General features: G+C 38.5%; 1 protein-coding gene across 3 annotated transcripts in view; it reads right to left on the minus strand.

Annotated features, from left to right (window-relative positions):
- The window catches only part of LOC137291776 (orexin receptor type 2-like), a 63,604-nt gene that overhangs the window by 25,756 nt on the left and 11,104 nt on the right, over positions 1-26,744 (minus strand). For all 3 annotated transcript variants that reach the window (XR_010957280.1, XM_067823298.1, XM_067823296.1), the window contains exon 2: positions 4,309-4,666. Coding sequence is in view for 2 of the 3 variants with exons in the window: in XM_067823298.1 (XP_067679399.1) it covers positions 4,309-4,666 (358 nt within the window). In the remaining variant the exon portion in view is untranslated. The remainder of the gene's footprint in view (positions 1-4,308; positions 4,667-26,744) is intronic.

The following is a 26,744-nucleotide window of genomic DNA, read 5'->3' on the forward strand; positions in this document are numbered from 1 at the left end:
CAGCGAATGAATATGAATGTGTCGCTCACAACACGGCAGCTAGCATTTATAATACATTTTCAGTCGTTTCCCGAAAGTACGAGAACTTACTGCAATTGCCAACACTGTAGAATGTCCTCGAAACTATGTCTCCCGGAAGTAAACGAACAGGAAGTCAAGGGTAGGTAATTCCCGGACAAACCTGCTGCCAAAATCGTAAAAATGCGGATCATCTATTATACGAAATGTGATCTATTATAATTATTATTCAAAACACTAAACATTGTGACCCAACAATAATTATTACTGAATTAATAACAAATTATACGGAAAATACACACTCGTAACACTTAATAATAAATAATAATAGACATATGAAATATACACGTGTAGTCTCCATGAACATAGTTTCTCGAAAACCATTGTATATGAGAAAATACAACTATAGTTAGGATGAATGCTCAATTAATAAACAATGATATACAATAGAGATACTGAATAACGGGATGGACAGAATTTACACTGATTATTAGAGTTAACACACAAGCTCTTGGAAAATATATCATGAAATGCAGATATCACATAAGGGGATGGGTCAGATAGTGCATACACAGATGGGTATAATGTTTAATTTTTACATTTACATTTACATTTTACATTTAATCGTTTTGATATAATACTGATATAACAATATATTGCATGTTACGTATGTGAGTTTTGACATTGGTCTGACGCATATTTTAATGTCATTATATGTTAACCTGTCAATACCATGTCTTCTGATAAGACTGTCTCGTTGATTAAAACAAGCTCCCAAGAGTTTCATCACATGAAAGATAACGCGCGGGTGTGATTCAAACCCTGAACTTCGCTGAGTGCAGATGGGAAAAACGACAATTGAACCCCCAGTGGTGTAACTAATTGTCTTTTAATGCGACACAATCCCATAAATGCATACAGCAAGTGCGCTACTTAGCACATCACGCGTGTGTCAAAGAAACCGCCGTAACCATTTAAAAAGTATTAATAGGAGACTCAAGCAGGAATCTTGTAGTTGTCTCGTCTAGACGTGTTCGTTGGCGAGATTCACGCGTGAGTATCAACAGGATGATGTGTTGACATCTGTGCTTTATAAGATTAGGAACAAGTAGGCTGTGTGAGACAGAGAGACTACCACAGAGGACGAATTCAATACTGCGACACCCACAGTTCAGATTTGACGTATTTGGGGTTTTTGAAGGCGTTATTCTCATGAGGGATTGAAACTAATGTATTTCAGAAATAAGTAAATCGAGCCATTCAAACACTATTGTGTCGAACTTTGACTGCGTGGAACTTACAGTTGTCTTGAAGGAAAAACATGGTTCCTATCATCCTATGTTGTACTCTTCATTCACCGTTTGATGATGAGTTGTACCTGAAACTATTTACGTAAACCCTTCAACTTCAACAAGGCCATGATTGATTCCACACATCCTATATCCGTATTCTATTGTTACGAGTGTGTATTTTCTGTATATTTTGTTATTAATTAAGTAATAATTATTATTGGGTCACAACGTATGGTGTTTTAAATAATAATTATGATGGATCACATTTCCTGTAATAGATTGTCAGCACTTTTAAGATTTGGGTAGCAGGCTGTCCGGAAATTATCTGCCCTTTGCTTCTTATTTGTGTACTTCCGGGAGACATTATTCTAGATCTCTCTACGGTGCCCGAACTTTCGGAAAATGACTGAATATATGTATAAAGGCTAGTTGCCGTGTTAAGGGGGACACACATTCACTGGAGGTATCATCATCAATATCTGCCAACGCCCGAAACTGCTGCTAGACTGCTCGTGTTGATGTAGATGTAGGAGATGTTGTGCCTGTAAAACAACACCCTTATCAGATGAATCCAGTGAAACGTGAAATTCTGCTGAAAGAGGTGAAATACATGCTGGACAATGACATTATTGAACCCAGTGACAGTACGTGCAGTTCACCATGTGTTCTGGTGCCGAAGAGTGGACGTGGTTGGCGCTGCTGTGCTGACATGAAAGCCGTCAATGCGCTTTCACGAACTGACTCGTATCCTATTCCGAGAGTGGACGACTGCATTGGTCACACTGGTCAAGCTAAATATATAAGTAAGTTTGACTTACTGAAGGGCTTCTGGCAGATTCCACTCACAGACCATGCAAAGAAAATATCGGCATTTGCTACACCAGATGGACTGTATCAATACAAGGCGATGCCGTTCAGTCTGAAGAATGCTCCAGCGACGTTCCAGAGACTCGTCAACAATGTCACATCAGGCCTTGATCGTGTCGAGGCTCACATGGATGATGTCATCGGAAAAGGACTCATGCTTCCTTCAAAAGAATGTCTGAGGCAAAGTTAACTGTGAATCTTCCTAAGTGTGAATTCGGGAAGGCACAAGTTGAATTTTTAGGGCATGTTGTAGGGCACGGCCAGGTACAACCAGTTCATGCTAAAGTTGAAGCAATTGTACATTTTCCAGTACCTCAGTCTAAGACAGAACTCATGAGATTCTTGGGTATGGCTGGCTATTACAGAAAGTTTTGTCAAAACTTCTCAGATGCTGTATCTCCACTTACCAACCTTTTGGGGGAAAAGGTAAAATGTGTCGTTGTCTCGTCTAGACAATGTTTGTGCTGATGCACTTTCCAGGGTATAAATGTATGATGACATGATGCTGTATGTATGTATCTGAAACTGCTGTCAGACAGCTCGTATTGCATTCTGCATAACTGTTTCTCTCTTGCACCTAGACTTTGGTTGTTTGCTATATTATATTTTGTGACCCAGTTTGTCTCATTTGTATTGTTTTGAAATCGTTATTGTGAAACTTGTGGCCTTGTGTAACCTGCTCTCTTGCTTAGATCTAATAATACAATATATGAATGTTTTTTGACTTGTCTTTGTTCTGTTTGCTAGTTCACAGGGGATTTCTTACATAGTTTGTCACGGTAAATTGTTAACCGTAACACTATGTCATGACTAATTTAGGATGAGGCAGAAGAGGTGGGCAAATATGGATAGATGCTATCCATATTGCTGTCTTGCAATTCGCGGTGGAGAAAACCGTCTTTCAGACGTGTCAGAAACGTATGATCATGTGTTAAAATCCAAGATCCGTATTGATTAACATATTACCGGCGCTTGCACATTTTCAACGAAAACCTGAGATACATACATCACCTTGAGTTCACGTATGGAACGAAGCATTACGCCATTACTAAAATATTGTTAACACAAAACCAAATCACTCTTTCACTCAATTACAAAATCTCTCTCCCGTGTATAGGCTGTTATGTAGTAGTGTCATTCACCGTGTAACAATGGTCCAAGTGTTATACACTGTATACGTGGGTAGTCAGTAAAGACGGGAGGGGTGCAAAATATAGAACGAGAAGTACTTGAGAGCCTATGGGCCTTTCTACTATACTTCTGACTCCGCGAGTTGGAGAATCTTCTTGACTCATTTTCTTAGGTATATGAAAGGGGATAACCTTCTGAATTTAAACATGTTCCAGATTCTGTCAAAATGTATTAAATGAATATCATAGCCATTCTCCATAGTGCAGCTCTCAAATTATGAGCGTTTTCCACTTTCAGGAAACTCTTGACATGTCATTATTTAAAATCAAGGTAGAATGTGGTATGCTTAAACAGTTTGTAAATGGCATCACCATGCACTATTCTCTTGGTTTGGTGATTGTTGCCCCATTTACAAAATAGATAGACATTTTGTCACCTATAGATTTAATTTATTACCGTCGGTTGACATTTGCTCACTTCATATTCGGAATAATTATATTAGGATGTGATGTCGTTCACGCAGTAAACTTAATATTGCTTTTATGACATATATTCTGATGAACTGGAGTACGATTTTGACTCCATGTTAACTTATATCCAAATGTCAATGTGAATTTGTTTACATTTACTTATTCACAAAATATTATGTCCATTTGATATTGATAAGGTTACTTTTGTCTCTTTTTTTAAGGTTTGCGCATGTCGCACCCGCAATATTGAAGTCTTATGAGTGCAGAAGACAATCCAGTGACTTACGTCATGAACATCGATCTGCTCGAACTATGCCACTGAAAACTTCGGTCAAATACCAAGACATTAGCAAAGCGGACTGACCGATTTACTGGCAAGAGCTCATAAAGAGGTTTTCTGAGATCTTCACTCACAGAGGTTTCGTATCGGAGAATGAAATTGGACTGAATGGCATAAAAAAATCCTCATAGGCCTTGCAATTCTGTCACCGGAAGCGGAATGAGAATAGTATGAAAAAGCAAATGCTTACCTGTCGATTCATTGGCTGATCCACTTCGCCACAGGCAAATGGCAACTTTTGCGTATGCGAACGTCATAATTAGCAAAGGAATGAAGTAAAACAGCACGAGTATTGTTAATAAGCTTATTTTCTCAATCTTCAGATCCCAGCTCGGCCTACAAATTGTAAGGTCATATCGTTTGTAGTAAACTGTTTGTAACACTACTAAGTCAGGAATGGCAGCTGCGAATGATATACCCCACAGTAACACAATGATCCGTTTAGCCCTCACGGACGTCTGTCGGAACCACAATGGACGGCAGATCGCCATCCATCTCTCCATGGATATGGCTGTCAGAGTCAGAACTGACACAAAGACTGATACTTTCTGAAAAAATAAAAGAAGAATGAATTAGTAATGGATAGGAAAGACCAAACGACTGACAATTTAAGCAAACATTAATCATTTTTCTTTAATGCGCATAGATGAAAATGTGATTAAATATAGATATTTTACATACAATTATACAACGAATAATATACAACCTCTTCCATGATTGAAGTAATTAGGAAATGTAGAAGTTCAATGAGTTCTGAAACTTTGAGACAGCTGGAGTCAATAGTATCTGGATTCTGTACTGTCCTGGCACATTTGACCACTATTCACGCTGTCATTTAGAAAGTGGTTAAATGTAACATTTGTTGTGTTTTGGATTACACTTTCTTATTAAAGTGCTGAATTTTGGCTGCGTCCAAGCAGTGGCACCGTCAGAGTAGGGACTACAAACGACAGTGTGGGTTGGACTCTTGGTAGGGACTCAAGCCAAAATGGTATTACAGTGTGTACTTTAAGTGAACACAAATAAATAATATATTATGAATTGTGGCGTCAATCCTTCAAGAACCGTTACAACACTATACTTGTATCCATAATCATCCTCTGTTTAAAGTCAAAGCCAAAGGCCCGTGCATGATATGCCCACTATTTTCTTGAGTTCAGAATATATTTTAAGAAGAAAAACAAATCCTTGTCTCTCTAATTAAGTTTATCCTTTCCACAGGAAACCGCCTCTTTACTTGACTGTTGTCGATGAGCTAACACTTGTCATATGTTCCGCCTCAGAGGACGCCTTTTTTTAAAGCACCACTCAAGTTTCTGAGAGTGAGAAAAATATTTACGTTAATATTCTGATGTACTCACATGGTGGACTACCCACCTTTGTTTGCTTTTACACACCATGTACCTATAACGTGATTAGCAACTCTCATGGTACTTCAGTCCCACTTGTTTAGAACTGAACACGGAGCACTTTCAAAGAATAGGAAATCGATGTGATTATACGGTCACACGTTGTGTTTACGATGCATATATCCCCATTTCATCTGTCACAACATGTCTCATCGATCAGCTTAACGTGATAAGGAGCTTTATTCGATTCTCTTATCCTCAGAGGGAATAAACACAAGAGTTGTTTTGCGGTCTTCTTTTAGGCTTGTCTGATACATAACCTGACAGCGACTTCATCTTATAAGCGTAACAGTGGCTGTTGGATGTGGCGCCGTTCGTCCTGATTTGATTACGTTATATCACAGAGAATACTGCTTCGGACAATCATATAATGAAAGTTGCTGTCAAATAATCAGAAAAGCATACATGGCCCCAGTTTCCATAATACCCTGTGTTTTTAATGTCACAGAAAGATACAAAGGAATAAACGTTTATATTACACAATAAATAGGGTTTTATGTAGACAAAATATGGAGTTTTATGAAAATGTCAACTGGTTCATGGTGGAGATTTGGGCTCAAAGCCAATGCAAAAAGCAATGATCCCACGGTCTCGAGTGTTGGAATGAATGTGTCTGTTTCTATAAAATGTGATTTGAAAGTCGCGATGGTCATTTCTGAACATATTTGCTGTTAAATAAATCATCTTTTCATCTTATGTTTGAACGGCCTCGATGCATGTCCAGACATGCAGGGACTCAGGGTGTTTGACCACATACCTTTGCTTTTCGCTGCTACATGGTTGGAGTGGGCAGGGTTGCTGAATTGATTTATACTTGGGATGCTTCAATCAGGATTATTCAGTTCAGTTTGAAGTTACATATATATATATATATATACATATATATGATATATACATGCTTAAATATAGCTTGGTGGGGCGTTAAAAACGTTCACTCCCACACTTCAATTTGACAGATGTTGAGAGCATGGTGAGCTTTCGATTTTGTCTTTGAAATACGTGTTTGTTAAAACCTCCTAGGGTGACTATATCAGGTTTCCATCAGCCTTTAAGCCAGCCAATACGACAGTAAAGGGCAAATTTGAAATTTAGTAGCATGTGAAAAGGTTCTGATTACGTTTTCGCAAAACACAATACGGCGGAGATCTATGATAGGTTTACTATTTTTTACAAGAAAAAAAACACCACCACATAGTTTCATGTCTTGTTAAACATACTGGTCGTGGATATCTCATTCTGATGCCAGCTCACGTAGGTGAAATGTACTGATGTGTAGGCCCGTCTATTCTCGGAATGAACATGCAGATCTCTGGACACCCAAGGGAGATTGAGGCGTTGGAGCAAATCACAAACTAAAAGGGGGTTTCAAATTGTAGGTCTGACATGAATTCCACTAATACTTTTTTTAATCTATTTTGTCTCTGTCAGTTTTTTTGTTTGATTCCTTAGTTAATAATATTGCTGACTACACGACGGCGCCTCTAGGTGATAAACTGTGCAAATGATTTTATAAGAAATTTCAACACTCCTGCCCTATTCATTAACGTTTCTCCGCCGTCGAATAAATCCATTCCAGGCGTGAAACGCCAACTTACGTTTGACTCTTCTATAGTGTATAGAAAGTGAAATCCCAAATATGACATATGTTGCATTTGACCACTTTCTAAATGGCATCGTGTAATTATAGTGTGTGTAATCCAAATATGACCCTACCTTATACGTCCTAATATAACAATATCTGATACATCTACAAATATGAATCTAACTGGTGTGACTATATGACGACACCTGAAGCATCTAACTCCAAAGATGACTCCCCAGCTATGTCTAAGTCACATATGACTACTTACTAAGGTGCTATACCCTGATATGATATCTTCCACCAATTATGAACCCGTTAAGGTCCCGGGGTAGAATAGGCCTTCAGCAACCCGTGCTTGCCACAAAAGACAACTATGCTTATCGTAAGAGGCGACTAACGGGATCGGGTGGTCAGGCTTGCTGACTTGGTTGGCATATGTCATTGGTTCCCAATTGCGCAGATCGATGCTCATGTTGTTGATCACTCGATTGTCTGGTCCAGACTCGATTATTTACAGACCGCCGCCATACAGCTGGAATATTGCCAAGAGCGGCGTAAAACTCACTCACTCACTCAGTCATTCCACTAATTATGAGTATTACTGAGTAGACCCATTTGTGTCTATTTCAGATAGGGACGATATTTTTGTGGAGTGGCCACAGAGAGCGGAATCATATTGCCACAGGCCTGGCCTGGCAGAACCGCACATGATAAAGTTTTCATGATGTTAATTCAGTTTGTACACCAATTACTGGAGCATACTTGCGTCTCGTGTGTCATTATGAATAATGTTATTAAAACAAGGTCTTTACGATTACACGATAACTGTATAAGTAGCTTTTTCTGTGATGAGATGAACAGCGAATCACATAAAACGACATCATGGAACGTAAAACAAATCCTTTGCAGGCTGCAGCAATATTATACAGCCTGAGGTCTAACGGAGAGGGGAAACTGTGGATGAGTGCTGCTTTGATGTTCTCTAGTTTTTCAAAAAGATCAATTAGATGGCTTGTACGCTATCGAAGACGGGCCTTCATGGTGTAGAGGATACAGCTTTCATCGTTCGATGCCCTGGTTATGCCATGCCAAAAGATGTTAAATAGTGGTACTTCTTGCTGCCCTGCCTGCCTACCTGGTATTAAGGAATAATGCCAGACACGTTTCCTTCGGCACAGATATCCGTCTTATAGTATACCATTGTTGAACAATAATTACAAAAGGCCCCACACACGCACTCGTGTGCGCAACTACAAATGAGTAACGTAATGTTGAACGATCCCGTAAACCGCAGTTCACTTTACATAATCATAGACCTACGTATGACACTCGTGTCACTAAGACAGCTTTTCTGGAGACTTGTGTCCGCAAGGGGATCTCAGAATCACCCATTGGCTGGTACTGAATTACAACAATAGCCGTTACATTATTTGAATAATTAGCAGGACATATGACAATACAACCGTAAATGAAATAATACATTTTGTTCGAGAAAAACAAAAATCAGAAAATACTATGCAAATCGTTGGACAATTCATAAGATGAAGAGGTACCCCATGAGGTAGCAAGTAAAACCTATCCTGCCATGAAGCAGAATTTGGGTCAAGACCTGCAAAGAGCTGGCACTAGAGAAAAACGAATCAAAACTACATGTTATGGACAAAACTATTCCAACTCAATAACAAGACATAAATGACCAGACGGAATGTTTAAATCACCTTGTTTAATCATTCTGAAAAGCAATATTGCTTGAACTTAAGCTCTTTTCTAAGATCAAGAAGAAAAATACAAAATAATGACAATATCTTTGTTGTCACCGTATTTGAAATCTCGATAATTAACTCTTGTTCTTCTGTTTCTGTAGACATAATCATCTCATCAACCATATCGCCTTGGCATCATCAAAGAAAGTTATTACAGTATCACTTTGACAAATTTTTTGTCGAAGTTTTCATTTCATTTGATATTTTTGCTTCTGTCACAAAAAATGATTAAATATCAGATAATGGTGGTGTTCAAATCATGTATTGCAATTTGTCAAGCTGATTAGTTCACGCAATTTTGAGAGAAGGGCCATTAATGACTGTTTTAACACATTCTGCATTGCCATTCAACAAATAAATGGAATTGTGGGTGTTTTTTTGTTCGAGTTAATATCGAGCTGATAGTATTAAAAATGAAACAAAAATATAACGTTTGCAATATATGATGAAAATGACGATCTCAGGCAATATAATTAAAAACCGCAGTCTCAGAGGACCCTTTAGACAGATTTGGTAATGTTTTCTCGGTGCCATTTAATTCCTAATACGCAGTACCAAGTCAGTGCGGCTCCAAGATCCCCATGCTTATCATAGAAACTGACTAAAAGTGATCTTGATCCGATTCCGTGAATTACCTGATTGAATGGCAGTGATGAGGGATCATTGCTTACGATTTGATTCACAGAATGCTTGATTAAAATGACATTATTCACTGGAATGTATATGACTGGAAAATTGCTCACTGCGCCATTTAACAACATTCACTCATTGTCGTCTTTGCTGTTACAGTCTAAAGCCAATAAAGGAACGCTACCATGTCTGCAAGCAGCGTATCACTTTACGACACAATGATGCCCCTCCTCTTAAAGCTAGTTATTATTTCCATTTGACAAAAATGTATCCCGGTCACAAAAACACTAGTGCCGTTTTCTTCTCTATGCTGGAGACACCACGGTGATTTTAAATATTGTATGACCATAGTTACGTCAAACAACAATTCAGTTTGACGCTGTTATTGGGCACCACCTTTATAATCTAAATGAATGTGTTTTAATACCATTGTCCTTTCATCGATAAATATACTTTCTGGTACTTTAATCAATCTGGGTCGGACGAATCCATACATCGTTAATGACTGTTACTATCGATTGACAGATAATCAATTTTGATTGCACTGATACATTTCCACAGCATTCATTCGTAAGAAGTATACTTGTAGTGTTTTACTATTGATTTACACCTAAACCTACTAAGACACGTTTGCGAAATACACATTAAATATTTATTCGTTAATGTCATTGTTTCCTTTGTTGAGTGTAAGTCAATGCAGTTCATAGGCAACGAAGCGTTATACATTATCTATGACATCACAGAAGCACTTAAGCCATGAAATCGTTGTCTTTGTTTAGATATAACACATTCCGTTCTACCATCTGTAACGATTATTTCATGCAAACGTCATTTTTCTCCCAGAATTCATTTGCACAACACCAAAGCTAAAACTGGGTAAAGCCATTTGGTTTAAATGATTTCCGTATGAATATTTTCCAGAGACAGAAGAATGATGGGACTACTGATTATCAAACGGAAACTATTACAAAGACACAATAGTTACGTTTCCTCCACCCTAATAACACCATTGCCGTCCAAACAATATATCACCCTGGCAATCAGCTTGAAGTGATAACTCGCCAGATAGCTTATACCTAACACTCGGTATAGCATATGTTCATTTCGTACCCAGCTGATCTCTGCCGGAGATAGCGACAAGTCCGGCATTGTCAATGGGATTATCGTTCCCTTTAAAGTTCTGTTGTAAAATTCTAATGTATATCGACTAAAGGATTAAGTACGCTAAGCGTGTAATATTTATACCAAGTCGTAATACACATTGTATTATGTGTCACGTTTGGTTTCAATCTTGTTAATGACTCAAAGATTGATCGTTGATGTATCTACTGCTAGTAGATTTCTAGTAGATAGACGGGATGTGACTATGCAGCTACAAAGTCGTTATGATGTCGTTACAACGTCGTACTGATGTAGTCATTTTTCAAATAAACGGAACACGTATGTCAATATCAGCTATCAAATATATATGGCTCATGAACAATCGTACATGCATCAATATACATGGTTTGAATCATAAATAATCGTCCATATATCAATGCACCTGATATGAATCACGAAAAATCGCGCGTGTGTCAGTATACATGGCTTGAATCATTAACAATAGCCGTGTGTCAAAATAATGGCTTGAATTATGAACATTCGTACGTGTGTTAAAAAAACTGTAATTTGTTTCAGTAGAATACGAAGACGAATATTCCCCTCCCTCTCAAACGTCTGAAATTGTAATTTCGAATGAATAACTTTATGGTTGATATGGTGGCGATATTGAGCACAATTGCTGCAGTACACCACCCTCTCACCAGAGAGGGAATGTACCGACAAAACTGTCTAAGTTTTTTCAGCAAAAAGTACGAAAGACCTGGGTATAACGTTTCTAAAGTCCAAAAACGCTGTATTTAAAGCTGTTCTTTTCTTCCTCGTGTTCTAGCTTTCCTCGGGAGCCTTCTTGAGGTCTAAATACCATGAAAAAATACCGTATGACATTTTATTGCTATAAAGTTTTGGAATAAGATATGTTACTAAGATTTTTTGGCATCAGACGGCAGAAAAGTCTCTTCTCATTCCCTTTACAGCCAAGAAAAAGAATAATGATTGATTTATTAGTAAACCAGCTCTATATCCAGAACATATTATTGTCGAAAATATTATAACTTTGAGTCGGTGCCTTAAATGCATAGAATGTGAATTGATGAAATAAATCCTGGCATATATATGTTTACGTTTACCGACATTTAATACATAAATGTTTACAGAACTTAACAGTTTACTAGAGTTTGAAAACAGTGTGATCGAGCGCATGCTCTCCTGTTGCAAGACAAACAGTAACGTGAAACTTGCAAAAGAAAAGAACCTCCCCCCCCCCAAAAAAAATAAAACCCAACCCCCCAAAACAAAACAAAACAAAAACAAACAAAAAAAAAGAAAAGAAAAAACAAAACAGAATCCAAATATTCAAATTGAAATTGAAGTCTAGCCGTTGTACAACACAAATTCAGAAAGTTGATTAAAGTTGACACAGATTAAAAACCTAGCTGACCTTGAAATCAGGCAACGCTCAAATTTGTATTGTCAGTAAACGAAATATTTCATAGTAAGTTCCTTTTATTTCTTCTCTAACATATGAAGATACACATAAGTACTTATATGTCTTCATTGTGTATTGGTAACTTTCTTTACCTGACAAATGCGGCCTTGGCGCCAAACACCATTATCGTTTGAAGAAGCAAACTGCCTTTCCATTTAATCACCATTCATATTTTATAAGGCTTCTGGAGTTTGCTTGAAGTAATATTCCGATTGTTGAACCATTTCCTTCCATTCACACTTCAAACGCCACGAGTTTACCGTTTTGTTTTTTCGTGTTCCCTCCATTTCTTTGTCCAAATGTGCATGTGATCATGTTACCAACTCCAAGAATATGTATGTATTGAACCAGCGTGTTCAACTGCACCCAATAATAGGACTTCTACCTCAAGGCTATATTTTTTAGGGTACAATCATGTTTACCAACGACTGTTTCACTTCAGTTAGACATGCAACAAAAGTATTTGTACATCGCAGTTTTATGATTGCTTCTCGTTGTTCCTTTGTTTTTCACTCTATCAGTATTTATATATACTGTAATTTCAGAAAGATAAGTCTTACAACTGAAAATTGATGACAGTAAACATTATTTTTCAAATAATTACTTTTGGCTCATGAAATCGAGTTTTTGCAATGTTTAACTTCGAAAAGAGAAGAATATTTTTTGTTTTGTTTTCCCCATCTGTGTAAGAACTCTGAATAATAAGAATGTTGAAAAGTTATTAATTGTTTAGGCTTTTAATATATTTCTTCATGTTTTTGTTGAAACATATTTTGATTGCTTTTTGTATAGTTTGAAATGTACTTCCAGAGAGAATTTAGAGGTTTTATTTGAAGATGAAACGAAATTGAAATTTACAGAAGATATGATTGACACATTATCTCAGAAGTGATAACCTTTGCATGTCACACAGCATTTGTCGAATCTTTCTTGATCATCAGCAGTGTGAAAGGGTCATGTTGTCATGATGTCATGTTGACTGTAGGTCCAATATCAATACTAATGGATTTGGGTTATATTCAAGTATCACTTGCCAACGAAATGTGTATAATTTTGTTGCTTGAATGTACAGCGAAACAAGTAATTCATTGAGTATTTCATCAATGACAAATATCACCTTGACAACAGTAGAGACAATCATAAAACAATAATTTGAACGCAGCAGAATACCAACCAGTGTTGTAGCGGTTATGTACCTTACTTGAAGGCAAGTAGTTATCAAGCAGATAGATAGATCTATACTAGGCAGTATTCCGAGATACCTCGGGCTGTTCTGATGAATACAGGATCTGGTATACATTTCGTGACATTGTTATTACGTCTAGTAATGCAAGGTTGGTTGGTTGGTTGTCTAACGTCAGGAGTATTCCAGCACTATGGTGGAGGTCTGTCCATAACTGACCATACGATCCGGCCATATCAGCGAGCCTGACCACCGTCACGCAAGCATTGGTTACTGAAGATAAATTCAAACTCACGTCTTCACGGGTCAATTAAGCGAGGACGACCACTCGACAGAAAAGGTCTTAACAAATTTAATGGTCCTATGCATTGTTTGGACAACTGCAATAGCATGAATGCATTATAGTAAACATGTCTCCATAGTCACCATAATTATGATGCTATAGTGCCGTGTAATAGTCGCAATAACATTAAGCCTCCTACAGTTGTACAAATCTGACTCGGAATCCTAACGACTTCCCCTTAGGAACCTGTAACAAGGATTCCTTACGACGATAATTGCAAAAAGGTTGCACCTTTTGAGAACCACATGCTGAACTTGTTAAATTGCCGTTGATAACGGTAAATGCCTAGGCCTCCTTTCATAAAACACTACGGTGGTCGTATGTCACTAAGGTAACCTGAGTGCAATGTAGAAGAATGGGAGTTAAGCTTAACTTTCGTAAAGGTTGCGCCGTGAAAGGAATCCCTGGTCTCTAGAGATACCAATTAACGTAGAATTAGGTCTTGAGATTTATGTTGTCATTAAAATCGACTGTTTCTCTTACTTAATGCGTTCGTTTTTTCAAAATAACTGTCTCTGTGTTTAACCACCATCAGTAAGTAACGGACACTGATCAATCAACATGACATGAACATGGCGGATTCGTGTTTTGCCATCATGTTTACGACATGAAGCCAGAGAATAGTTCAGACATTTGGTACAACGAAAACCAGATCTATTTTATCGCCGAATAGTACAAATGCAAAGCCGTATAAAGTCAGCACGCTAACTCACGTGGCAGAACAATCGTGAGTAAAAACGTAAAAGTAATTATGGACAGTTCTGTGAAGGTTGATGTTCAGTAATGGGCTTCTCTGCTCTTTTCTGCTTTGTTTATTTCCATTTCATTTCATTTATCGTCAGGAAATACGTCTATATTTCCATGGAAGGGACTGAACCTAAGCGTACGTTAATAACTTTGTAACAGATCACCTCATAGGATTTTACGTCAGAGAACTGACTTGCCTTGACTTGTTTCAAATGCATTTTCGTTAGAGGTCAAAAACGGTTATTGTTCTTTCAGTGTACACATAAACTAGAGAAGGTATTGCTATTGATAAAAAGTATTTGTCACTCGAGTAGGATTTGCTGGAATAGGCATGGAGTTTTCAATCTGTTCTTGTTCTGGCCTACTCAAACGAAGTTTTCTCAACGCGAGGAGCTTTTTACATGTTTGAATACTCTAGGTGTAAATATTGCTATAGGTATTGGTTTAGCTTTGTCGATTTCTTGGTGGCCTGAAATGAAAAGTCATTGCTTTTTAATTTGCAGTGCGTTTTTAAGTTCAACTTAGTCCATAACGAAAGAGACACCATTGATTTGTGCATTTGCAGAGAACCCATGACAATTCAATGCTTGTAGCTCTGAGTTACATTCTTCCTTTATCTAAGATCATGGTGGTGATGATCGTATATATCTCAATTATAAATATCACTTCATCGTTACGTACATATGCGGAGAATGGAACTCATGACGATCCAATGCTTGAAGCTCTAGATTACGCCCTTTCGTTTAATTACTAACGGCTTCCGTCGAAGGTTATGAACACATATTATTATCTGAATTTAATAGATCAGTTCATGGTTCCAACGAGCTTGATAATATACTCTCACGAGAGTTTGGAACTCTTGCGAGACTTGTCACGTTTGCACGGACACAGGGATACTGAGTGGCCTGCCAAGATAAATCCTGTTTGTGAGATCTAGGTCTGACATTACAGTGAAATGATTGAATTAATAGCCCAAAATCTAACGTCTCTCAAGGTTTGAGGACCTTTCTCCAGAATAACCCGAATTACTCTATTGCGTGTAGCTGTAATTGAAATGCAACGCGCTACTCCATTGTAACGGTACGCTGATTACTCTGTTCAAATCTCGTATTTTGAAAATGAAGAAAAATACACACAGTGAATGAAAAGCGTCAGTGTCTAGATTTTAATCCGATCGTGTCTCAAAAAAACAAAATGAAATGAGTGAGCCTTGTGCAAAAATGTGTTGACCAATAATTTTGAAAAAATCAAATCAATGGGGTCATTTCCTCTTTACATGGATTACCAAGGAAGGGGGAAATGTTTGAAAACGAAAGGCACAGATGGAATAAATGTGCAATTCCATCTCATCCTCCAGCAAAATGCTGTAATTTATATATACAACAATGCTGAAATCGGACTATTTGTGTAATTCCAATACCAACAAAACGAGGTATTCTAGGGCGAGTGACAGAGTGAGTAATGTTTTAATTCGTTTTGAAAAAAAAAGAAAAAAAAAGAGTTTCATATATTGTCCCCCATGTTCGGAATCGAACCTGGAACGCAACATGACGAAATTTGTTTTGACCTCATTTAGTCTGTATAACGATTTTAGTTTTATCGTCACAAGTAATTGAGCCTTATAATCGTGACGAGAACAATTAATTTCAAACATAATAATTATTGGTAAATTGTAAGGACTAAGGGCAGTAAAATAGCTAGTTTATCACAGATTCGAATTTATAAAAAAAACGGCATCTGCCCAATCCGGCAGGTTGTCAAGACGGCATGAAATCTCAGCCCCTTCCATGGCTTGTACATTTACCATCAGTTCTACAATCCAGCACTTTGTCTAAACCGGATTATTTATTCAGTCCTAATGAGTACAGGTTTAAACAGCTTCGACTGTACTATCTAAGCAGGTAGTGCAGTAATTTTGAGTATGTATACTAATATTTTAATGGTATAGTCTTGTATCAATAAGTGCAACATTTTGTATGTGGATTAAGTCGTTATCGTGTCTCAGAGACCGTGGGGCCGGATGGTCTACATTTCTATTGTGAATTTTATGTGATTTTAACATGTCAGTGTCACGTTAATAAACTATTTTCTTCTTCTTCGTTAATGCATTCGACTGCATGGACCGTAGGATCTGAGTCGGTGAGGCAAAAGTTGGACCCCAAACGCGATAATCGTTGTTCGTAGTATCGATCACTAGCTAGTTTAACGTCTCTGATGTACAGACATTTAACAGCAAGTCACATTACAAAGATACAGCTAAAACCGACAAATGACTACACTCGCCCTATCACTACAAAAGAAAAACCTTCTACCTATGGAACGACAAAAACAGATTCTGTTTTCACTGTCACGTATTTCCTGAATACCCCAAATAAGGGACGCCATCACGGAAGAGCGCTACATCCGAATACTCTCCCCGTTTCAATGGCAATTTATAGCTGCAGTCTGAAATTCGATAATCCTTTGATTGACCTATAACAAAGGTTGCTGCAGCGTCATTGTACGATCGCGTTTCAACACACCATTCGAGCCCTTCTCAAGCAAATACTGGCGTTTAATTGGTTGTTTATTTATGAAGCATTTGAAGTAATCTGCCGGATTTCTGTTTTTGTCGACATGAACGGCAGCCCTTCCTGTTCACACTAAAACGTTCACGTAATACCTTTAATATTATGGGCATGCCATAATCAGTTGCTGGTCATTCATTACAATGGCTGTAGTGGTTTGGAAGTGACGCGTGGTTCGTTCAGATCTTTGATCAAAACGGCTTGCGATGAAAGGGTGTGATTGAAATCATTTACATAGGAATATGCTTGTAATGGATGTCACCCTACAAGACATTTACGTTGAGATTAACTAAAATGAAATCAAAGAAGATTTGACAGTTACTATAGCTCCGGTTGTCTTTTATGTAAATACCTTGTCTTTTCCCAAGCATAGAGACATATTCCAATTAACCGATGGTTTTGAGTGAGTGAAAGGTGTTTGAGGGCGTTGCATATTTTAAAGCAGTATCATTGCGGCCTGTGGGGAATCGACAAAGCACTGAGGGAAACCATAAGATATGACAAATGTGTCGTAGGAGGTGACTAACAGTCGGGTGTCAGGCCCGCTGACATGACTGACACATGTCACCCTATTCCAACTGCGCTGAGCGATGCTCATGTTGTTGTTCACTGGATTGCCCGGTACAGACTCGGTTATTTAAAGACAGCCACCATATTGCTGAAATATTGCTCACTCACATTCTTGCGGTTACTAATATGTTCATATATCTTATTCAATTTAATTTGATTCTTTCTATAAGATTATGTTGTTCACTGGCCTACCATTCGAGGGCGGCATAAAACAGTACCCATACTTTCACTCCTCATTAGGAATGCACAGTACGTTACAAGATATTGTTGTCATGACATATAAAGCACAAGTGATATTGAGGGTTTTGACGCATTGACCCGTCTAATCCGAACACGTCCCGCAAAAGTATCAGGCCAATAATGATCATTTTGTGCCCCTACTTATAAATCGACTCTGCAACAATTACACCTCTCCGGATGGCACCGATAGATCCATTATACGACATGATGTTATACTTCTTCAGAGACATCGTGCTTGATCGCTGATCGATTGTGGTTCCCCGGCGTGCCATATGCCTTGTCTTTAAGGCACGAGCTCTCCAGGCATCTAAACTCTCGGCCAAAAGAACGTGCACACTCACGTTATATGGCAGCTAAAATAAACATAAAAAATGGTTATTCGATGGTGATGTGTTTCATATTGTGGTTTTGTTTTCATCCTTGTGTTTGCAATTATCCGACATCTGTTTTCACCCTGGTAACGGACACCGTTTACAGCAATTTTCCACATTCAATTTTCATCTTTTACTTTTGTTTATACTTTTGTTGCCATCAATTTACTTGTGAAGAATTTATAAACATATAACGTCACAGTTATGCTATGTATATTTCTGTTTTGAAACTTGAAGTCGCTTCTTCTGTTTCTGCTAGATGAAAATGTCATTGTAAAACTAAGGGGTTTTGTTTATTTAATCTATATCGCATTAGAAAATGTAATAGAAAACTCCAGATAATAATCCTTCGCTATGTCTGTGTGCATCTTCTCCGAAACAATCTGATTCCACCTATTCCTGATCACTAGAGAGTTTTCAAGCCTTGACATAGTTACAAGGTTCTAATACGTGTAATGCTTCCATTCGGGCGTCAAACACCATTTGTTATGAATGCATTATCCCCACCTTCCTTCTTCCCAAGATGTTTCACAGTACCCATGGTTCAGGGCAACTCTATGGTTATGTGGCAGACGATTTCAAAACATATCAATCACGCCTACCCCAATGCACTTTTACACACTTTGACCTGTTCGGTTTCAGATTTTAAGAGCCGTACGGTTTTTTTCAAAATCACCAAAAGTAAACATCAGTCTTAAATATGAGAGGCAGGTAACGTGATTTGGTTCCACGTTTCGTTCAGGGGCTTCAGCGTAATAGTGATTGATGTTCCTGTTTAATCGACGCGGGAAACCAAAGACGTATAAATGTAACATTGTAACTTAATCACACGTAATGATTTCAAACAAACTCTCTTTACAGCGCACCGATGACGGAACATCAGACTGGAGATGCTTGAATAACCAAAAATGTCTCCCAAAGGAACTTACTCAGTCATGTATTTGAATATAATCAATGTTTGTGAGCTGTGGTAAACTATGGAAATCCAAGGACTTGAATAATCCCGGGCTAACATGTTCTATTCTGAGTCTAAACACGATCTTGTAAGCTCCGTTATGTAACAGTTGTAATGCTTGTAATCTGTAACATTTACATAAAGCTCATGTTCACAACAAACAAAAGCATGGCTGTTTTACATGTGTTTATGTTCTTTAAGGCTCATGCTAGAATTAATAGTTCGTCACCTGTATTTTAAGTCACCACTTTGCAAACATGACAAAGCTACTATGAAACATTGTAGACTTTGACCATGACGTAAAATGAACATCGATATTCCATATGTGATGTTAACACATAAGAAAATATTTGGCGAGTTGTTTTTCGCTTCGTTAGAAAACAAGCAATGATGTGGTGCATTCAAAGTATAGTCTCGTTCGAGAGGCACTTCAAGGTTCAGAAAATGTAGAGGGTTTGTTCATCATATTATTTTGCTGATGTTTTCACTGACACACTTCTAAATAAAACCGTCATAGTCGTGATATAACCATGACTCAACAACCTCTTACAAAGTGTTTTATAAACGCTGCGAGACGAAACCGTGTCATTTATTCATGAGACCATAGTTAGAAACGTCACTGACTTAAATTGGAAGTAGGCGTTGCTGTCCAAAGTAGTTTTGAAGTATCAAGACGCTTGGAACCCGTCGGGCATGAATTTCTCCTCTACTATCTGGCACCCTTTGTGTCCGAGAAAGTTTCGGTACAGGCAATTTTCTCGACTTTAAAAATGTTCATTTTCGCCGGAAGACACAGTGATTAGGAAAAGGTTTATTTCATGAGTCTGGATGTGAACCTCCAGATAGTTGATCTAAGAGCACACACAAGTATATAATATGTCATGGAACACATTCTTTCATGATTATTCAGACAAAAAATTAATTCTGCAATAAAATATATTACACACAAGAGTTACATGTGCCAGTAGTGAAATATATAATTATACAATTTAAATGCTCGAAATGATTTCAAATATTGCACTAGTCATAGAAATATACCTTTAACATCAACACCGATTTCATCAGCAGCGATACATACAGTGGAAGGCAGACACTTAAAATGATTTATCATGGTGACTGTGAAGAAAGTCGATATTTACCACACACCTATACAAATTGACTGAATGAACTGTCAACACCAATGCCCACGGATGGAATCTTTTAGAAACTCAGCGTTGCCCGTGTCTGCTGTGTCAGCTCAATGGCCGTGCTTAATACATCAGAGGGTCCTCAAGGAATTGCAGATCTGCGATGTCGCCATGCGTTCATGCCAGAATGGCTGGAGTGACGTATGCCAGGTCTGATGGTGAGGATGTTGGTTGTTACGCAGCTCTAAACAGCATTTCAGTCAACTCGTCGTTTTAATCACTGATTCGTCGTCATTATGAACCAATGACCTCCATATCTATCAATTGGTACAACACTAAGGTGTAACGGATGTTTAGATATGTATGTTATATTTCTGAGTGTTGCATGATATAGGGAGGAATAGTGTCAACTTTGACTTGAAGAGTTGCCTTTAATTTGGCACTTCAAAAGTCTGTTCTCGCTTCTGGACTTAGCATCCTTCGACGGACCAAGCGAATGGAGAACCTGAGCTACCTTTACCCTGACAAAGACCTTCATTACTAGATTCGGGCTTCAATAGACCTCCTTCAGGTTACGACGTCGACAGGTCCGAGACTCGGCTCGGTCTCAGTTTCACTAAAGTTTGGTAAACGTTTAGATTCTTCAAGCTGTTATATATGCAATATATAACATACTTATTGTTCAAGGTGGCATTAATAAACTAGTCACCCCGTCAATAAATGTCTAAACATGCAACTCGCCAAGCTAGCTATATTCTACATTCTCCAAGGTTACACTGATGCCAGTCTCGTATCCCCTTCACTCACGCCCCTAAAATGTGAGGTTGTCGGGAAACTATTATCCTAATCTGATTAGATAGTAAAACTACTTCTTGCAACAGATATTTATGTAAATTCAGTTGCAAGTAAAGGCGGGATATTTCTGCCTGAACACGTATTTTTTTCTAAATCAATATCCAGAAAAAGATTAATTCTGATTTAAACACTTTGGCGAGTTACAGTATGAGTTATGGAATTGGTGCCCACGCTTGGGAAAGTCTTTGACCTTTGTGCAATCAAGTTAAGAGAAAGCTGTCAATTAAAACCAGGGCCCCGTTTCACAAAACTCTCGTAAGCCTAAGATCTCGTAACTTTTCTCGTAGCATTTGCACCTCCTATGTTACAGTATGCCAGGTACAAGAGCTACGAGAAAAGTTACGAGATCTTAGGCTTGCGACAGTTTTGTGAAACGGGCCCCAGAACTGCTTAAAAGGCGCTGTTCTTCATTTCCAGAACATTATCATTCTGATTTATTTTTCTGAAATGGGAATAACTTTCTGTCGTCAAGAGACTGCACGATTCTAATAATTATCGTGTAGCGATGGACAGACGTTATGATTGATGTCACAGAGATATTCTAATATTTGTAAATTCCACTAATGTAGAAAATCTAAATTATTGTCCCATCAAATAATCATGATAATCTCCTCATGGTTAAGGCGTCACAGTTATCTGCTACATTCGCATCCTCGACAGTGCACTTCAGAAAATTATGTTTACAGGTTCGAATCTCGGTTTGATGTGTCTAGGTTTTGTCAGCACGATTCCCCAAGGTTTCTCCAAACTGGAGGGCCGTGCATCACTCAAGGCTTCCCACCCCCATTAAACAGACACGAGGTGATGTAACTGTACTACTGTTCAATGCGCCATTAAACCCATTTCATTTACAATGCATAACAGTACAGCTTCCTTTAACTTAACAGAAAATATTGCCCAGGGTACCGAGGATAAGTGTCTTAAACTTAACCGAAATGCTTAATTCCATATCTACAATATTCAGTTATTACGTGTTAAGACAAATTCATTTACGAGGTATCCCCATGTCACCAGCAAAATATTGCGGTTAATATCACTGCCAAGAATCAGTATCCCAAATCAGCTGCAATTCCTTTTGATTTGACCGAGAAGTTGAAAACAGATACGTGACAGGAATCCTGAGGGTGAGTTTTGTTTCATTCAATTTTCTAAGAGAACCATGATGTAAAGAATCAGATGTACGCTTGGTAACAATAACCGCATGCTGAGCCTCAGCACTGACGGGAACTGGAAACATTTTCCATAGTGTCCCCATCAAAATATATTTGTAATCCGACGCTTCCATGCCTGTTCTCTGTGCAATAAAGCAGCAGAGTTTCAACAGAGTTAAAATATTGTGATTTGAAGTTTTGTGCTGAAAAATGCTGGATGTAAACAGATGTGTTTGGCGAGTGAGTAAGCACTTAAAGAGGATTTTAGCAATAATTTCACAGTATCTAGGTGGGTTACACTAGAACTTGTCATGACACATTGTACCCAAGTGGACAAATGAAACCACGCCCCTGGCATGACGAGGCAACGCTTTATCCACTAGAGTACCCCTACCGCCTCCTTATGAGATAAATTAGATACAACTCACATGTTTCCGACAATGTTTATCATGTTTTGTTTGTATCCCTAATTCTGCCACAATATAAGAAAGGCGCAGTGATGCGAAAATTCATAAACAAAATGAAACATACGATGATACCAGGTCATAGGCACCGTCATCGGCAACGTCACCGACAACGTGGTTAACGACGTGCCATAGTGATAGGCACTGTCTTAATTGGGAAATACGCTATGTCTTGTCTCGTCACAGGCGTTGACGTGATCGATGACGTCACATTACTTTCCACCGATGAAGGGTCATTGTATGAATCGCATGCGGGAAAACCTGAAGAGTAACCTGAATGCTGAGTATGTTACAACATTTGGGCGATGTTGTGTCTGAAAGATGTTTATATTAATGAACAAAATGCCTTTAAAATTGTGTTTGATCACTGTGATAGACTCACATGAAAATATACAACGGGTAACAGGTATTTGCTTTTCTTCTTAAACTTGATACCTTCGCCCGAAACGAGCTCAATACGAAGTTCTTTCAAAACCGTTGTGTTGCTAAATAACTGATCTATGTCTATGGAATGATGGAAAGAAATCTCAGTCTGTATCACTAAATATAAGTTTCAGCACACTTTTGTTTTACCTCCTCAAACAGTTTCATATTTTCTGAATAGTTGAAAGGCCCAGATTGAACAGTACGTTTACTGCAATGACAAGGATGTATTAGTGGAATTGAAGGTGTCCCTCAGGAACCCAGCATAATCGTAGTGCCGAGGCGTTATCAACAGGGGCTCTTAGTCCCAGTGTGAACTGACACTGTCTCTACTTCCAGAATGCAGTCATAATGAAATAATATAACCTCATGTATAATTCACACACATTACGTCTGAGGAGTGGTTCTTGGTGTGTGCTACCTCACAGCGTCACCTACGTCGTTTTTGCGTGCATTACTAATACAGAATTCTCTTCCGTACGTTGTTGTTGGACGTTGGTACATACATACGCCAGCGAGAGTAATAAACATGGTTGTCTGGGTATACGTAAGAGCATGTATATCCAGATCATAGGTTAAAAGAAAATCCAATACGACCAGAAGATGATTTTTGTTTTCAGAAAGTATATATTATCAGAAAGGCCTTCTAGTAATGACCTCTCGTGGAAAGGGCGTCTGACCGGAGAGCGGGAGGTGAGCTCTGCCATACCCCAGCGTGAGAAACCAAAATACGATGAAATATGGTACTTGTCAGGCGTTCGGCATTGAAAGGATAAAATAAAAACTTCCAGGTCGGAGTCAGGAAACTGTGTTTGAGTGGGGTGTCCGTGTCTAACAACGGCATGTTTTCTTATCGGTCTAACAGAACCAGCATTAGTCCCGGACTGGTACAAGTTCACATTCACATTCCACTCTGCCATCTTATAGCACACGCACACGCACACGCACACGCACACGCACACGCACACGCACACATATATATATAACATCGTGTGAGTGAGTGAGTGAGTTTAGTTTTACGCCGCACTCAGCAATATTCCAGCTATATGGCGGCGGTCTGTAAATAATCGAGTCTGGACCAGACAATCCAGTGATCAGCAACATGAGCATCGATCTGCGCAATTGGGAACCGATGACATGTGTCAACCAAGTCAGCGAGCCAGACCACCCGATCCCGTTAGTCGCCTCTTACGACAAGCTGAGTCGCCCTTTATGGCAAGCATGGGTTGCTGAAGGCCTATTCTTACCCGGGACCTTCACGGGTCAAACATCGTGTGGTATAATTAGTCCGAACTAGCATAGGCTGTCTCACACATGTACGGGGCTTCGGGCAAGCCGAATGGTAAGACATGGTCGCTCGTTACACCGAAGATGTATTTCTACTCCGCGCATATAGTCTGTTTTCAGTGAAAACGCGCCGATTAATTTCACAAAAAATTAAATCAAATAAAGTGGAACCTACCTTGCGAATCCTCAGAATTTTACCTTACAAACTGAACATTTAAATTTTATAATATTGTTCAACTTAGGATAAGAGTTGTTTAACAAAACGGTCATAGATTCACCTCACTATTATTGGTTTGTATTACAAGGGAGTAAGCGATGTCGATGAAACAGTGGAATAAATGCACGCGTGAGCGTTAACTTTCACTCGTCGATATTTCCTTTATTGTGTATACCCATATCGAATACAAATACTTGTGGCCATGCCTGTGTATGATGTCATAATAAGTCAAGGTGACGTCATACCGTTTCATACATTTCATATTTGACTAATACTGACCAGACCAGATATCACACACACACACACACACACACGCACACACACACATCAGACCGACTTACTGCTCTTGCACTCTGATAAATATAAAAATATTACAGAATCACAACAGACAAATATTTAACTTGACAGCTTTGTAAGAGCACCCCAAAAACACGAACAACTTATATCTTATTTACTTAATAAAATGTTGTTCATACCAGCAAATGCAGATGTAAATACGCTATAATAATACCGATACTTCCGGCAAAGGATACAAAATATGTGCTTAGCAAGCCTTACTATTACTCTGCACGTAACGGTAAATAAGGAAAGTCACGGAAACTGTAACAGATCATACTTCAAGTGCCAATCACAAAGATATTTGGCATCAGATCATTCACATGACACGAATGGTTGGAAGGGCATTTTCTCTGATGACGATACCAGATGATGACCTGTTCAGAGGAGAGGTGGATTTCAATGGATCTCATTTCACGGCCTTCAAGTAACAGACATCAATACAGAGACCTATATCACAACCTACCCTTCTTGAACCGTCAAGAATCATCAATATATTCAATATCCCCACGTGCTTACTGAGTGTTCGAAATACGGCTTTTGACTCTAAGGTTCGTTCACCTTTCAAGTGGATTCAAAAGCCGAAATATGCTGTGAACAGCACCGACAGCATTGAAAAGGAGAGACACGGCAAACTGCATTTTCCAAGGGCATTTGTACAAAAACCCCAAAGGTTAGTGAGAAATCCCTCGAGCAAAATTTCTTTGGTTGTGTGAGAGGTGTCACGTCGGAAACAGCCGTTAATCTCGTGGACAATCCGTCGTAAGGCGGTAAGTGAGAATAGGCCCTCAATCACTTCAATGGAGAACGCGAATGTAAGAGCCTGGGATTTGGATTGGAGTGTTCTTGGGATTTCAACAAATCTGCATTTTTACCCAACCACTGTGTAATATCGATTTAAATGCAAAAATGGGTAACGGGTTCTCACCTACTCATTCGAACGGGCGTGAATATTTAGTCATCAAATTGAAGATACCATAAAGAGAGATCTGGTAGGAGTAGATCTTCCTTAGGAGTTTAATGAATAGCAATTAGAGGTCACTGCATGCTATTCATTGTGGTAAACGATTTATTGCATCTAAATGCTCAAATAATTTAAACCAAGTTGCCGAGTTCCTTCTACAACATGAGTTCATCCGTAGGACAACATAATAAATGTTACAATATGATATATAGGTCATTACGTCCACCAACATATACATGATTAATTTATACGTAATATTGTAGAAGTTGCGTCCAACAAGAGTTAAATATGTATGTAAGTGACTGGAAATGCATTATCCTTATGTATACGTTGTCAAGAATTCAACCGATTACAGTCGCAATATTCAGCTGCCATTCAAATAAGACATGGTGATCAATACCGGGTTAATCCACCAACACCTCGTTACAATACAGTTTCATGCAACTGTACTCTGGTTCGTAATGATTTCTTCTCAACAATAGTTTTTTCATGCCATTTTCCTCGAACAGTGGATAATCAGATTCAAAAGTCCAAATGTCTTCGAGATATCATCATTTCTCTGAAGATATGGCAAGGTGCCATTTGTCCTACAAAATGTTCCAAAACCCATCATACTCTCTCATCTAAGTGGTATGCATCACGAGGCTGGTACAAGTTTTGAGGAAAGGACGCTATTTCCAGTCCATTAAACGGAATTCCAAAAACCTTCCTGCATTGGTTAGAAGAGGATTTAATGGAACCATTCCGGTTGGTTTCTTTCTGTGGTAAGTACCATAAAAGGAATCGAGAAAGACAAGGAGCAGGGAGAGGGTGTAGCTAAGATCTTTTCGGAGCACCATGTATCGTAGACCCCCG

Source organism: Haliotis asinina, chromosome 7, assembly GCF_037392515.1.
Source record: "Haliotis asinina isolate JCU_RB_2024 chromosome 7, JCU_Hal_asi_v2, whole genome shotgun sequence".
NCBI lineage: Eukaryota > Metazoa > Mollusca > Gastropoda > Lepetellida > Haliotidae > Haliotis > Haliotis asinina.